Source organism: Bombyx mori, chromosome 16 (genome assembly GCF_030269925.1).
Source record: "Bombyx mori chromosome 16, ASM3026992v2".
Classification (NCBI taxonomy): domain Eukaryota; kingdom Metazoa; phylum Arthropoda; class Insecta; order Lepidoptera; family Bombycidae; genus Bombyx; species Bombyx mori.
Window position 1 is genome coordinate 3,040,210 of NC_085122.1, and position 17,448 is coordinate 3,057,657.

General features: G+C 36.8%; 1 protein-coding gene across 2 annotated transcripts in view; it reads right to left on the reverse strand.

Annotated features, from left to right (window-relative positions):
- Positions 1–1,475: 1,475 nt before the first annotated feature.
- LOC693038 (p270) overlaps positions 1,476–17,448 on the reverse strand; it is a 60,569-nt gene continuing 44,596 nt past the window's right edge. Inside the window, exons 24-39 of one of the 2 annotated variants that reach the window (XM_062672852.1) lie at positions 16,494–16,624; positions 14,824–14,974; positions 13,726–13,897; positions 12,787–12,899; positions 12,155–12,316; positions 10,985–11,113; positions 9,703–9,785; positions 8,643–8,798; positions 8,169–8,420; positions 7,076–7,229; positions 6,221–6,425; positions 5,689–5,839; positions 4,729–4,900; positions 3,671–3,847; positions 3,251–3,353; positions 1,476–2,734 (exon numbers count right to left, since the gene is read on the reverse strand). In XM_062672852.1, the coding sequence (XP_062528836.1) occupies positions 2,148–2,734; positions 3,251–3,353; positions 3,671–3,847; positions 4,729–4,900; positions 5,689–5,839; positions 6,221–6,425; positions 7,076–7,229; positions 8,169–8,420; positions 8,643–8,798; positions 9,703–9,785; positions 10,985–11,113; positions 12,155–12,316; positions 12,787–12,899; positions 13,726–13,897; positions 14,824–14,974; positions 16,494–16,624 (2,898 nt within the window). In that variant the 3' untranslated portion in view covers positions 1,476–2,147. 2 annotated transcript variants of the gene reach the window in all.

Here is a 17,448-nt window from a genome sequence, read left to right on the forward strand (position 1 = left end):
GTTACTTATAAGATTTGCTATGTGTATGTGCTATAATTCTCATGTTGTATTTGCTATTTTAGTTATGTGTTATTTGTTCTACACACACTTATCACTTTTTATTATTATTCTCATTATCCTCTCGCAGGTCTGCTGGAAGAGATTTCTCAAAGAAATAAGCAGTGCCTTTGTACATAATTTTCCTATTACTCTGTACTGTGTCTTGTTTTCTGTGTGTACATAAATAAATAAATAAAATAAATAATAAAATATTTATGCAATTAAATCTTCGCGCTCCTACCCAATAATAGCCGTCAGTTTCTGTAAAAGTACTTGTTTCAGCTCCTACTGTGGTACTGATCAGAACACCCACTTAATAGATAGAAAAAGAACAAAATAATTAAACAACATTTACTTCCCTTAAATTATGTCTAACATTCAAATTCTCATTTCCTACGAGAATTCCAAAGACAAAGGCGTGTGAGTAGAATATTGCCAACATAAATTTCGGAATTGGCTCATCAGATTCTGGCATTAGCGGAAATTACAACACATTTGTGACGTTTTCGTTTAATGTTGGCAGTACTGTTTGTTCGTGAACGCTCAGTGTGCTTAGTGCAATGATTTTTTATACAACAGATATGTTATCTTCATAGTAACTGACTCTTCAAATTTGTGTGCTTAGTGCGAGTTTTTTAACGTTCTCGATAGCGTAAAAGTTAACTCATATTTGTATAGAATGGGATCGTTTGCTTGCGTTTGCCGCTAGGGGCGCTGTTCCAACTGTATACAAAATTGGGTTAACTTTTACGCTATCGAGAACGTTAAAAACTCGCACTAAGCACATTGATGGCGCCATATATATCTACATACCTACCGATATAGTGCGCTAAAATGATGTTTACAAAGTCATCTGTTGTCTATGGATTGAAATTAGGGATAGGCCGATTTTGCATCAAAATTTATTATGTTTTAAATAAATTGCAATACATAAGCATAAATATGAATTGTGGGTTAGACCACTTTTGCGCTAACTGTCTCATATATGCAAGCATATCTTGAAATTGTCATTAACGAGATTCAGGTGTCTATCAAAATATCTTGACATTTAAGAGGGCTTTCGCCACATGTCGATCATAGACATCAAGTCACTGTTTACCACTAATGAATTTTTGGGTAAGTCCTATTTGAGGAGATGTTCATAAAATGCCATTACCAATTTGGGTGCGACAGCCATTGTACAATATATTTGAGGCTCGTGTGGGTTATGGGTTCCAGTAATAAGTATGCTACTTTAAGGCAGGCAGCGGCTTGGCTCTGACACTGGCATTGCTGACGGCATGAGCGACGGTAACCACTTATCCAAAGAAGGGCCATGCGCGTCTGCAGGCCAATGCCAGATGGGTCACGAAATCTTCGACTCTTCCGTACCATTTAAATTATAAAATAGTTCATATTCAGACAAAAGGTTGATCGATAATAATAAAAGCCGCTCAAAAATTCTCACAAACTTTATTCATCCGATTTACATCACCATTTTATACTATCCTTATGTTATTAAAACATTCACACGAAAGCATATTTTAAAATGCCTTCTCCCCAATTAATTGCCCACCAAAATTAAATAATATAAATTATAATAATTAAAACACATAACAAACCCTTACCCAACGACTACTGAAAACCTAAAAGCTTACAACTCACAGCTTAGTGAATATTTTGTTTGGTACTGGTCATTATAGAGAATCTTAAAATTAACATAACTAATACTTACAATTAAATTACTTAAGATACGGCCACTACATTTATTAAAATAACATTGTTAAGATTATTTAAATTAACTAAATTCCTACCCTTACAGAAAACCTTTGGCAAATAGTTAAAACATTTAAAACTTATAAAAAGATGTGGGCACTTATACGTAATACCCATTGTCTGCAGAGGTGAAACTAGTTCTTACAAATATTAAATTTATTTGGTTGAAAGAAAACCAACTTTGTTTGTATTTAAATTAAATTGATTTTGCTTCACGGAGATTTGTCACATTCTCATTACAATGAAATGCAAATCGCGTCACAACAAAAACAAGAACCTCCAAGCCCCAAAATAAAAGCAATCGTATTGTATTTAAATAAAATTAAATTATGGGAACACACATAAATAAACACTTAAACTTTAACCTCCCTTTGATTTTCTAACATGTTAGTTACAACATTATCACTCACTTTGCCCGTTTTATCATCGCGTTCAGCCAACATTCTGTTTATTATATTAGCGCAATCTTTGTTCTCAATTATACTAACGTGGTTACCTTCCAAGAAATGCACTGTTAAATTATCAGAAAATTTATCCAAGCTATAGTTGTCCTCACAGGTAACGTTAGGAGGATTCTCTTTCGGACGCATAAGAACTATCGGCGATTTCAATTTGTTTACAGTCTTCGTATTATAATTTAGGACTACTTTAAGACGGTCGTAACTTGCCGCAGCTATGGCACCGATGAATTTATCTGAATATTTAGTTTGTATGGGAGACATTTTAATAGCGACCTCAACTCTTTCCTCGTAAGATTCATATTCGTTCAGTTTTTCCATTAGCTCTTTCCCGATTGTGTTGTTCGGGGCCACGATGTCTATCGTGTGGCAGATGAGGCTGTTCTGGAGTTGGAAGTCGTTTTTGAAACTGATCGTCATGGTGAGGATCGCGTGAAGGAACTCCGGAGCGCCGTCCAAGCAGAACACCACACCGTGGTAGCCTAAAATTCAATAGAGTTAAATGGTAGTTTTATCCATTGGGTTTCCTAATTTTGGATCCTAGTCGAGTTTATTAAGGTCCAATCGTTTGAGTAAAAAAAATTTTTCTTCTTGCCTTAACCAAAAAAATAAGGTATTTACAATATTTATTTTTAGGGTCACCAGCTTTATGATTGGACTGTGAAATTCCCAGAGCTTATTATAAAGGCTGGCTAACCCTACTAACCGAAATCCACGACTGCTTCTTGGCAGAAATGGGCAGCATTGTGGCCCCTCCCCGTGATTTTATTACACTATTCTCAAATCGTTAATGAGCAAACGTTAAGTAGTTGATTAGAAAAAAATATATAGGTACCTTTTAGCTGGATTTATGACGAATAAACAATTACGTCACGAAACTGCAAGTAGTCAAACTCACTACCACCTCTCTTTATCGTTTCCAGATAACAATAGCTTGGTTAACAAACAATTAATTATTTGGTTGCAATTAAAATATACTATATTATAGTCTAACGTACCTTCTCTCTCCAATCTGGCAGCCAGCTCCAAAGTCAACAATGATCCAAAACTATATCCAAGAAGCCAGAATGGAGTTCCCGGTGTTATTTTTGAAATAGCGGTCTGCGAAGAAAATACAAAATGAATTTAAATTAATAGACATCTTTTTTATTCTATTCACCTCACTGTCCGATTCAAACGTAATTCCAGAATTGACCGTTCGACATTAGTTATAGCATACATAAGCTTTTGTTTCGAGCAGTGAATAAATAGCAAATTGAGTACGCGAAAAGACCTAATTGTATAGTCAGTGACTTATTTGACTTTTATGACTTAAAATCTATTTCTTACTAATGACCAATTAACGAACAAGAACTTAGCCATAAAACACAAATATACTAGTATGAGTCATTTAAAAATATCATGCAATTAGTGCTCACCTGGTAAAGGCGGTCCACCATCTGTTCCAAATTTTCGTTTTTATGTTCGACTCCGAGTTGCAAAACGCAGACCTTTGTCTTTAATCTACGACACAGCGGTTCGAGGACAGCAGCACAGCCTTCTAAGCCCGGTACCATGAACATCACACGCTCTGTCGCTTGAATTACCTCTTCGCCCTATATTCAATATAGGTTCATTTGTTAAGTTGGTATGGCCACTTGTGTTGATTAGTTTTAATTTATTATATAGTTTCGGAAATGAGCTATGTTGTTACGGCTATAGCTCATTGACCTTGAGACATGAGACTGAAACGTCTATTGAACGCATGACTCAGTAAAGTTGGATTGCCTGGCGGTACCTTCCCGTGCTCCTCAGCTTGCAGCAACCCTAAGCTCTCGGAATATTAGGGAGCCCAAGGTTCCTCTACGTAACCGTCCTAGGGTTAATTATTGACAGTTTTACTAAATGTATTATAGAATGTAATTTTGATACTGAATAGTACCTATATATAGGTATATAGGAATTACGCTGTTAAGGGAGGAAATGTTATATCTATCTATATATATATAAACGAATTGCTGTTCGTTAGTCTCGCTAAAACTGGAGAACGGCTGGACCGATTTGGCTAATTTTGGTCTTGAATTATTTGTGGAAGTCCAGAGAAGGTTTAAAAGGTAGATACATTATGAAAATCCTCGGAATTAAAAACAATCGGACGGATTCCTTTTGTTTGTTTCAAGTTTAATTTTATACAAAAGTTTAGGTCTTTTATTTATCGATTGTGGCACTACAAAATCTGCCGGGTCAGCTAGCTTGAAATAAATATTAGTGTGCCACTGGCTGCCTTCCTTATCAGTTGTCCGCGTATGCGCTAACACAGCACTTACATAACTTTGTCCATTACTTTGTGAAGGCTATGACTATGCTAAGGCTATGACTCCGACAATACAGACTATTGGTTTTGAGATGAATTTGGTCTAATAATTATTTTTGTGGTTACCGAAATAATTCTCAAAGTTTCTCCAAATTAATTGTGTTACTGATTTGAATTACTTACCTCAACTCCATCAGACAGCAAAGTCGGCATGTAAATCAGTGGTTCGGATGCCAAGTTCTCGTCTCCGAAGTTCCTCAACAAAACTCGGAAACCAGCAGCTCCTTCGACCGTTATAGGTCTTGCTGCTGATGTTGATGCCGCTGCTTCACGCTGAGCTGTCAGTTCTACCAATCTATATAGTAAGGATTATTGTGGAGAAATTATATTATTTATAAGTTAATAAAAGTAACTTTGCATGACCAAACAAGCTAGGGCAGTTACACATAAACGTCATTTACTGGTGGTAAGACCTCTTGTGAGTCCGCACGGGTAGATACCACCACCCCGCTTAATCCTGCCGTGAAGTAGTAATGCGTTTTGGTTTAAAGGGCGGGGCAGCTGTTGTAACTATACTGAGAGCTTAAAACATATATCTCAAGGTGGGTGGCGCATTTACGTTGTAGATCTCTATGGGCTCCAGTAACTACTTAACACCAGGTGTGTCGTGAACTCGTCCATCTATCAAGCAATAAACAAACTCGATAATTAAGTTGAAAAAGCGTCCGTTGTCTAATAATGAAAATGTTATATTGTGGTCGTATTTTTTTTGTCGGGATTCAATTCTTGGGCCAGTAAACTTTTCCAAGCTACTAAATGGGAATAGGATAAAAGTCATAAAATGGATAAATAATTGCGAAATAGCCTTGGGATAAGTAGATATTTACTATTGGTGTGATATTTAATTTTTTCTCTTAGATTTTCATCATTCTATTTTTTAATGTGAGTATTTTTTAAAAATTTAAATCGCAGATAAATGTTTATAAAAGAAATCAAAAATTTCTGCGTAACTGTTATTATTCTAACATTTTGTTATTTATTCGCACATCAAAAGGTATTAGAGCAAAATTTATAAGATAAAAATCTAAATCTATAAATGACTATGTATTTCAAATTATTTCTCATCTTATCTTAAAAGTTTACCTTGCAAATGTAAGCGTCCTAATATCTTGAGCCGTTAAGAATATCTCGAATTCTCTCTCTAAGGTCTGTTTGATTTCTACTGCCATCATACTGTCCATACCCAACTCCGCCAAAGACACTTGCTGTGATACGGTCTTCAAGTCTTTTATACCTGATTTCAAATAATTAAACAAATGTATTAGTATGTAAATGTTCCTTATCACCATAAAAACTTATAATAACATATTCTTTTTTACTGTCCTTATGGATGGAATAAACCCCAGCCAAATCTATCTACTTTCATATATTATATCCAAACACTTAATATCCCTAACTTCTTCTCTCTTCTTATTAATTCTTATTTTGAACCATTTATCTGGGTAATAACATACTTATGGTCAATACACATGGCATGGTACAACCGTCTTGCTTATTTTTGCGGCGAATGAAATAACATGTCTGAGTTTGAAGAGTTGGTATTGCCGCTATTTCTTTACTCCCAACTGGGGCAAGGTGTGTAAAAATCTCACATGACTTAAAATTCAAAACCTACCCATTATCTGAGCAACAGCATCCACAATATTTCCACATCCAGTGCCGCCGGCCTTCTTCTCGGCAACCACAATGGATGAAACTATAGGAGCGTCCTGCTTCATGAATTTATCTAAGGCTAGGAGACATGAAGATATTCTTTGTTGAAGAGTTCCACCGATCTCTAGCTGGACGTCTTCGTCTTGCATATCTGCTACTAAACCGACCTACAAATACAAATATAAAAAAGAGTGAGAGAAAAAATATTAAATTTAGTTAATCACAAAATTGTCAATATATATTTTATTATTATCAATTAGACTGTATGTTTGTTACCTCATAACTTTTGACTGGGTGAATCGATTTTTATTATTTTTTTATTATTAGAAAGCTTACGTTTCCCTTGTGGTCTCATTTTGACAAGTTAGTCCAGTTCTGATAATGGTATCCATGAGAAAACCATATAAGTCTTAAATTTGCATTAAGTACGTGCGCGACAAATAGATGAATAAATAACTCAATAACTCAATATCACGCCAACCGATTTCGATGATTATTGTTTTTAGTGTATATCAATTTGTTTTGGAATATCTTTTTTTTTCTATTTGAAGTCGGTTTTTGTTAAAGCATGTCTATTTACAGTTACTTAATAAGAAAGAATATAATAATATGTTGTTAGCATTGCTACTTTTTTACCTTAGTTCTATAGTAATAATATAATATAAGTAGTAGAAGTATTTTTTTATTTTTTTATGCCGATGATAAATTGTTTTTTGATAGGTCATATTAGTGGCTACTTATTAGCCAGCTTTATGTGGCGAATAAATTACGGGTTCCGGTTTGGTGAGTTTAGTAAAAAGCTTAATTATGTACTTACATCTCCAACGGCTCCCCACTGTACCGCCAGAGCAGGTAGTCCGATTTTCTTTCTGGACTCACAGATTCTCTCCATGACAGAGTTGGACATACCATAATTGGTTTGACCAGCGTTCCCACGACCACAGGATACGGATGAAAAGATAACGAAGTCCCTAAAGAAATGTTTATTTATTTATTAAGCTATTGCATAGCTTCTATCGCAGGCCTTGAGCGCGGCGACTGAATCAAGAAATTCCGTAACGAAAATAACCTGACATCCCCACTACGCCTACTATGTAGCTCGCGTTCAACACATTCACACATCGCACTGCATGAGCATCATGAAAAGTCTGCCCCTCACGCGGTCTAGCTTATGAGTGTGAAGGGGACAGTTAATGTTTTGCTTTTGTTAATGTTTATAAATATAGCATGGTCTTATTTTTATTATTGTTTTAATATTAAATTATTATTGTCTAATTGTAATTGCATAAGTTGATAAAAAATGCTTTGCAATAGCTTTACCGCGGCAGTCCCCGAGTGCCACACGTCTTTTTTTTCTTCATTTTCTGAACGATTCCTGTTTTATTTTGAGAATGTAATAAAGGAAAGCTTAATAAAAACATTGTTCTAAACCATTATTCTGGGGTTGTTTTTGTTACGTTATACGGGCAAACCAGAAGAGTTCTTCTGTCGAGTAGGGGTTATGCGTTTCAGCCATCCTACAGTTGAGTCACGTATCAAAGTCCGTGGCGATATTCACGTGCAGGTTGTGATATGCGCTAACCACATACTTCCCAAAAAGGGTGGGGCGTGAGTGAAATTATTAGGTATATTTTTTTATTTATTGCTTAGATGGGTGGACGAGCTCACAGCCCACCTGATATGACGTAAATGCGCCACCCACCTTGAGATATATGTTCGAAGGTCTCAGTATAGTTACAACGGCTGCCACACCCTTCAAACCGAAACGCATTACTGTTTCACGGCAGAAATAAGCAGGTTGGTGGTACCTACCCGCATTAATTGTTATTGGGCAATTTGGTTAGGAGCATAAGTTTATTTCGCTCATTTTTATATTTCTAGTATTCATTCGTTCTAAAACAGTAACTTACTTCAGACCGGGACAAAGCTTCTGGGTGACTTTGTCCAGGTGCATTGTGGCGATGGCCTTAGGTCCAAACGAGGTCTTAAAAGTTTCAGGAGTTTGGTTCTGGAAGATTGAGTCTTTGAGTACGACTGCGAGATTGAAGATTGCGTCCACGTGCCCTAGCGCGTTGGCCATTTTGATCATTTCTTCGCAGCCAGTGTAGGTTGTAATGTCATGAGTGGAGATGTGGATTTCAGCACCGTAGGAAGTCCATGCTCTGGAAGAAAAATAGTGTAAATAGAAGTGAAAGGTATCGGTCTTCAATAAGGCATTTCACATTGACTGAACGTACAGATTAAACCTAGAATGAATTTTTGAATTTGAATGTTAATTTTTTTCATATATGGGATGTTCTTTACCGTAATCCCTCTACATTTTGCTGAATAGAATTGCTTAAGATATTTCTAATCATGTTTTAATTAAAAAATCCTGAACCAACCTTAATCTTGAGGATTGGTATCCATTGCTGAGTCCTCTTCTGGAGTTCAGTACTAGCTTCCTGGCTCCTCTGAGAATTAGCCAGTCTGCTAGCTCCAGGCCAAAGCCACCAAGTCCTCCGACCACTACATAGACATTGTTCTCGTTGCAAATGTACCTTTTGAAAGAAATTCCATTATTTGGATAATAATTGAAAGAAAAAAAAAAGTTCAATTGCCCGTAAGGTAAGAATTTTTTCTGAGATGCGTGATAGGAACACGCATGTACAAAGTTACAAACACCCAAATACAAACTTGACACGGAAAGAGCACCTGCAAAAGTTTGGATCAACTAAAAGACACAGGATGATTAAGTTAGATGTGCTGAATGTACCTATGTACCATAGCTTAAATGCTACTGCCCATCCTAACATTGAATTAATTAAATTCTTAATTGAATTCTCAATCGCTCTCAATGCCATGGAAGACCGGAATAGAAGACTTTATAGCGGTAGAAATCAGCAGAGTAGTGGAAAGCATTTCCCACTCAAATAGTTTTGTTAAATGTCAGCTACATACATTTAAACAGGTATAATTATGTTGGAGACGGTCATTAGCTTGGTAGCAAAACGATTACTGAGAAATGATAACACACGATCGCAATGTCGTCGGAGCTTGGCTAACTTCGTGCTACGACAGAGCCTAGCCGATGGAGGCACGCATAGACGCCATTTCACTTACCAACCAGCCTTCTTTAAGAGTGGTGCCTCCATCCTAAGAACTGTCATTCATTTTCGTTTGCTAACGTCAAAAGAAGATTTCTGAATTGTTCTAAGACAACAAAGGTGTTTTGTGTACTCAATATTTCTATTAACTCGATCACCCTAGCTATTCGCCCATAGGGGCATGATGGTCTTAATAATGCGGTTTCTACGACATATATTTAAGATAGTAACTAAAAAAGGGATTGCAGTTCAACTTGATGCCTTTAAGTATTTTCATTTGGAAGATTTATGCATAAATATTTGTAACAACAGGATTTTTTATGTAAATGCCGGAAATTAGCTATCTAATAATATATACCTCGGAAGGGCATCCACAGGAATTATCGTTGGTCTTACTGGTCCCTCCTCTCTTGGTTCCTCGTCGCGTATTTTGACAATTACCTGTTCGAAAACAAAAGTATACTTTCTGATGCATTTTTAATTGTACACAAATAGGTAAGATCCGCCGTAAGATTTTAATCCCCGAATAGGACTCGATCGATTGCACAGAACATTAATTATTTCACCTCCATTACTGATCACTGATTCTTGTGTTTGTAATGAACTATCGCTATGCCTCACTCTATATTATCTTGGAAACTAATTCATTGGATTCATTTTATGTCTTGTTCAAAACATATTATTAATTAGGTACCAAGTGGATATTCAGAGGGCCATTGTAAAAAAAAGGCCTAAAACTTAAAGATCTCGTAGAGCGTTACAAGGAAAACTAAAAGCACGGTAGAAATACAGCCAAGTTAGATGCGGAAGAAAATAAACCCTTTGTGGTCCTAAGACCTAAGACTCTGACTAAGACTGTAATAGGACTCGATCGATTGCACAAGACTTTTATTTCACCTCCATTACTGATCACTGTTTCTTGTGTTTGTAATTAACTATCGTTATGCCTCAATCTATATTATCTGGGAAACTAAATAATTGGATCAATTTCTGTCTTGTTCAAAATATATTAATTACCAAGTGGATATTCAAAGAACCATTGTAAATAAACAGGCCTAAAACTTAAAGACCTCTTAGAGCGTTACAAGGAAAACTAAAAGCACGGTAGAAATACAGCCAAGTTAGATACGGAAGAAAATAAACCCTTTGTGGTCCTAAGACTAATGTAATCTAAGACTATCGCCTTTTCGCATTAAAAGTGTACAATTTCCAAAAATATTCGAAATTGAGTAAATATGCGTAAACATTTGGTATCACCGGAACTTTTCTCATCAATACTGTCAAAAGACGTAGCTTAGTTTTAATTTTTTTTTTTTAATTTTACCTATATTTCACTACTATTAACAAAATTAATACATAACTTTATCTTACTTTAAAAGACAGATAATGTAAAAATTAATAATAAATGTTGCAATTAAGATTTACTATCAAAAATATTATGTACATATTAAACCTTTAAAACGCTCTCCTGTAAAATTAGTAAGTTTTGAGATTATACAGTTTTAATGCGAGAAGACGATATGTCCAATACGTTTGGACACTGGACCTCAAAGGTTTAACCTTTCACTGTGTGAGACTGAAAGGAAAAAGCGAGATATCAAGTAGTAAGTTATGTATGGTTATGTTTGACGTTTACTAACCTTGCCAATATGTTTTCCTGCGGCCATATAACGGAAGGCGGTTTCAACTTCATTCTTCTCGAACGTACAATATGTCAGAGGACGGACCGCGCCATTTATGATCCCGCTTAGAAGGAGATCTTGCAAGCCCTGTTAAGCGAAAAATACTAGAGTATTGATTTTTTTTTTTCTTATTCCCTTTGTAGGCGACGATTGTACCTCTTTTAACAAAACTCTAAAAATCTAAGATTTAAAAAAAAAAAACATGCCCGCTGACTTTCTTGCCAGTTCTTCTCTGGACAGAGGCTAGTTTTTGTGAATTGGCGGTAGTTCTTTTTGACGTTCAACAAGTATGTACTTGTGTATACATTTATATTGAATAAAAAAAAATTGTTTTGATTTGATTTGATTCGGTTCCGTCGCTCATGGACATCAGCAATGCCAGGGGCAGAGCCAAGCCACTGCCTACAACATAGTATAGCCGCATACAAATATATTAATATTTATATCTGATAAATATATTAATCAATCTATACTAATATATAAATCAAAAGTGGTTTTTACGGATGTTCCGTTATAACTACTGAACCATGCGTCCGATTGACTTGAAACTTGGTATCCATGTAGAAAATACATGTACTTAATGGATAGACTAATATTTATATGAGTATTGGACTCCCTAATAATTATAATAATGACAATAAATTATAATGTTAATTTGAAATGCCTAGCGAAGTGGGCGAGTACGACTAGTTATATATAAAGTTATTTATTTTATGTATTTCATTATTATATCAGTCGCCGGATCCCATTATACAGGGAATCCTAGTTTGGGGCCAAGTGTCCGTGTGTGCTAGGCTGCGGTTATTTTAATTATAGTAGTCTGTTAGAATAGTTTTCGTTTTTTTCAGATCTCATGTAAACTAAAGGTTATAAACAGCGAACCCATTTTTTTTTCCTACCTAAGCCGATAGCCTTGAGAGACTATTTCAGCGGAACCTTAACTAGTAAGTGAGCTCACGGGGCTCAAACCTGACGACGTTGCTAGCACGAACCCTAGCAAGAGCCGTGCTTCGCAGAATCTACCACCGGATCGGAAACGCGACCCACTGAGAAGATCCGGCGAGAAACTCAGTGGGCTGTATCTGAGGGTAGCGAACCCAAAAAACGGAGTGCAATAATAATACATACCCTTCTGAACTCGTCACTCTGATCGAAGATGTAATCCAACATAATACCGTGGAAGGAAGTCTCCTTCAAGAAGAAGTACATCCCGATAGGCGTGTTGTTACTGATATCAAACTTTCCGATTTCTAGGAAACGACCTCTGTACGTCAGACACCTTACCGAGGCCTGTGAAACGAGAATGTAATATGAATATTTGAATTAGTGAATTTTACTGGTGGTAGGACGTCTTGTGAGTCCGCGCGGCTAGGTACTATCGCCACGCTGGCTATTTCTGCCGAGAAGCAGTAATGCGTTTCGGTTTGAAGGGCTGGGTAGCCGTCGTAACTATACTTGAGACCTTAGAACTTATGTCTCAAGGTGGCTGGCGCATTTACGTCGTAGATGACTATGGGCTCCAGTAACCACTTAACACCAGGTGGGCTGACAAGTATAGTTACAACGGCTGCCCCACCCTTCAAACCGAAACGCAGTACTGCTTCACGGCAGAAATAGGCAGGGTGGTGGTACCTACCCATGCGGACTCACAAGAGGTCCTACCACCAGTAAGTCACATAACAAATGCTGTGCAAGAGTTAAAAATAAATGAAATATGTAAGAAGGAGATTCACAACAAAAACCAAGAAACACAAGATTACCTGTAATTTCTCGTCCGACAATGAGTTGAGGACAATGTCGACACCTTTTCCGTTCGTTTCTCTACGAACCATATCTTCGAAGGTAATGTCACGGGAATTTCCTATGTGGCTATCTGTTTGAGATTATAATATAAAATGATCTTTAGTATTATAATATATTCTATTCGATTCCTATGAAGTCAGATCTAGGAGGAATTAGTAGTGCAGAGCATTAATTCTTCCAAAAATAACATGTTCGCAGATTAGGGGTCACAAGCAACCTAACTAGTTTTCAGCCTGTTTTTTTTTATTATTTATTTATTGCTCAGATGGGTGGACGAGCTCACAGCCCACCTGATGGCAAGTGGTTACTGGAGCCCATAGACATCTACAACGTAAATGCCGCCACACACCTTGAGACATGAGTTGCAAATCTCAGTCTTACAGTACAACGGTTGCTCAACCCTTCAAACCGAAACGCATTAATGCTTCACGGCAGAAACAGGCAGAAATATCCAGTTCATCCTTTCCATTTTGCTATTCTCTAAGATTATATCATTTCACGACCCGCGCTTGTTGTTAAGTGAGTACCGAAAACCATAGAAATCGCAGGACAAATGGCCCCCTAAGGAGGGTCCTTAGTCATAGACATCAGTTTAACTTTCAGTTGTATAATCTAAAGGTCATCACACCCTTCAAACAGGAATGGATTACTGCTTGACAGCAGAAATAGTCAGAGTAGTACTACAAACTGGCATTAGCTCAAAAGACGCTAAAACAGCAGTAAGTTTACTTAGTGGTATAACATGATTGCTCGAATCTCCAGGAAAATTCTAATAACCACCGTCATTCATAGACACCAGCAACAATACTAAGACCATTTTCATTTTGATATTTGTATCTAAAATTACATCCTGCTGCGAAATTTGTGTGCCGGGATTCATAAAGTGTTGAAAGTACCTTTGAGTGCTGGGAAGAGCTTTTTAATGAAAGCCCTCTTCTCCGCGGTACCGACAGTGGTGAAGACCTCGCAGCCGTAATGAAGCGCAACGCTGATGGCTGCTTGACCCACTCCACCAGATCCGGCGTGGATGAGGATTGACTCGCCGCGTTTGATTTGAGCAACCATAACCTTGATGAAAACGAAAGTTCTTTAAAAGCTCAAAATTCAACGAGTCGTAACTAGTATAGCTCTGATGGATTATTCGAGATGATCCCAGCATCTGTCTTTTTCAAGCGATACCACCCGCCACTATAGTTTCCTTCGCTTTTATACTGCACACATATACAGTGTGTTACATCAACTCGAGAATGAGATCCCCCTTAGTGTGTTTACAGAACGTTCAAATAAAGCCTAAAATGGATTGTTTTGTAGCGGCCTGACTTTGTCAGTGACATTGGCAGCCTCCATGAGTAACGTTAACGATATAACACACGGGAATAGTTCATTAATATGCCATGAACGGCAAAAAAAAATATTTTTAATTTATTGTATGAGGTTGTGGTCTCTCCAATATTTTATGAAATTGCGAATAACCACAGACCAGCTGCGTGGGATACCAAAAAAAAAATTGGAACAGGAAAATTGAAAAATGCAATTAATAATATGAACGCAACATCGAAATGGTTTGCTCAAACAAAATAAATCCAGAGAAATTGATACAGATATGATTGGTTTACCTAAAAATGACTACGTGCTATTAAACTTTGCAGTGGACTGTATCTTTTTAAAAACTGGTTCTGGATAAATAGGGATTGTATTTATTAAGCTCTAGCGTAGCAGTGGAAAGAGGGAATATGAATGGTAAAATGTTGTTATTTATATTTACACTTTTGTGTTGTTTTTCTTTTTTTTTTCAATTAAGCTATAAAATTGGGATTCGAACGTAATTAATGTCTCGAATTTCTGGATTCTGGTAACAACTCAAAATGTAATCCGCAAGTCCCTTCATCCGTGTAGTTTATTAAAAGTATTTATTTATATGCCAGTCGGATGTTATTGTAGCCATATCTGTACTCTGGGATAAATGAACAAAGATTTTCTATAAGGTTACCCACCATTGCATAATAAACAGTTCCGTAAGCGACGGGTATTGTGGCAGCTTCCTCGAATGTCCATTCGTCTGGGATGCTCCAGAGCAAGGCCTTATCACCGGCAGCCAAATTCGACAATCCCTTATTACGGATCATGCCCATCACCCGGGAACCGCTGTTGAGGTAATAAGACAAAATCAATCAAAGTCCATCTTAGTTTCATTTCAGAATTCGTCTTTTCTAAGGCGTAACGATATTTTATTTATCTTATTTCAATTAATTGCTACAATTGTCTTTTTTTTATAAAGGAAGAATTACTAGTTGCTCGGAGGCCTTTCCGGTTTCACCAGGTCAGGTGGGCGAGCAAAGGCTCAGCCAGGAGGGGTGGGATTAGCTAACAGCTGCCCAAGCGCCTCCAAAGGAGACCTAACAACTCAAGAGCAGTTGGTTCGCGAAGGAATCTACTACCGGATCGGAATCGCGACCCGCTGAGAAGATCCAGCGAGAAACTAGCGGGCTGATGTTTAGGTTAGGTTGCACGTCGAACTCTTTTCCGATTTCGGTGAGTACGATTACATTCCAATTGTCCTGCTCTAATGTGCTCGTGCGTTCGTTTATTAATTTCCTCACTGATTCCTATGCTGATTTAAAGCATGTGATTTCCAAAGAGGGCTATACAATCTTTATGCTTCAAATGAATTTCGCGGTCTCGCCACGAAGCGGTAATGTTTTGGAGTTTAAAAGGGCGTAACAGCCTTATACAATACAATTAAGACTTCGACTTAATGTCGCCGAAATTTTACAGCGGTTCTCAGTTCCGATCCAGTGGTAGATTCAGCGTAGAACTGCTCTTGCTAGGCTAGATGTTAGCAGAGTCCCAGGCTGAGCCTCATGAGCTCCACTACACGTCCAGGGAACATAACACCTCGAGGTTATGAGCAATAATTAAACAAAAAAATCGACCTAATGTTGTTAGATGACATTCATGTTTTGATTTCTATTCACTAAAACACCATATGTGAACTGGCCTAACGATACAATGCACTAATGAATGTGTCAGTTGTGTTGATAGAAAAAAGTTTATATATATTATAGACCATTTTCATCGGCTTTGCAAGTGGTAGGGATAATTAAACCTATTTTTACGGTTCATGGCCTCGCTCTTTTTTAAGACGTAATTAAGTAATGTTACAAGACATTTGAATATTGTGCTGATAATTAGCACATTATTAATTAATTCGAAAAGTTGGAAAGAATATAATGACAGACAAAAAACACGCAGTTAAATCGTAAAAGTCGTGTTTGTTACACACATATCGTCTTTTCGCATTAAAAGTGGACAACTTCCTAAAATATTCGAAATTGAGTTAATATGCGGAATCATTTGGTGTCACCAGTATTTTTCTCATAAATACTGTCAAAAGAGCGTAGTTTAGATTTAGTTTTTTTTTTTTTTTATTTACCTATGTTTTGACTACTATTAACAAAATTAATACATAATTTTATTTCACTTTAATAGACAGATAATTTAACTGATAAAAAATAAAAAATAAATGTTGCAAAGATGATTAATATTAAAAATATCACATGTTGAACCTTTAAAACGCTCTCCTGTGATATTAGTAAGTTTTGAGATTATACAGTTTTAATGCGAGAAGACGATATAGGGTTAGTTTAAGGATATAGGCACATACTTAGCCGTCCGTCCGACAACTTCGAATCCTTGCACGCACTCCTGTGCAAGTCGCCCGCTGGCCACAGCGTCAACAGTAACACGACCTGTCGCCGTCATTATGTCACGGAAATTCAGAGCTGTACAGTACACCTAACAAAAAAAAAGGATCATGTGATAATTACAGATATTTTTCTATTTATTTATTGCTTAGATGGGGGAACGAGCTCACAGCCCACCTGGTGTTAAGTGGTTACTGGAGCCCATAGACATCTACAACGTAAATATGCCACCCACCGTGAAATATAAGTTCTAAGGTCTCAAGTATAGTTACAACGGCTGCCCCACCCTTCAAACCGAAACGCATTACTGCTTCACGGCAGAAATAGGTGGGGTGGTGATACTAATCGCGCGGACTTACAAGTGGTCCAATTACAGATTAAGGATATCCAGCCACAACATCGCTAAATATATAAAAAAACCTGTGATTTGTTAAAGTACTCCAGCACAACCTATCCTACGCTAATGATACTATGATAAATATCTTCCTTGAAATGTTAAAAATGACTCAAAAGCAAGAGCAACATCACGAACAAATAAAACACAATCATTATAGTTTTTTGAAAATTACTCTTCGAAAATTTGTACACTAAAGAAGTTGGGTACCCCAACACCCCCTTTTTCTGCCGCGTAGCACTGATCCATTCCAGTATGAAGGGTGTGATACCTCTAATACAATACATCCGAGACTTTTAACATGATCCTTAAATAATGAAGAAACGAAAGTAAAATGTTTTATTGTAGCAAGTTCAATAAATCCACTACAAAATTATTGGGTGGTCAAATATTTAAATTTAATATGCTCACCATTACCTCTTTTTTCTGAACAGTACGGTTATATAAATAAAAGATTCGGCGTGTTTATGTTGAGAGTAAGACTTTGTTCTATATAAAGTATATTTGTGTAGTTATAAAAA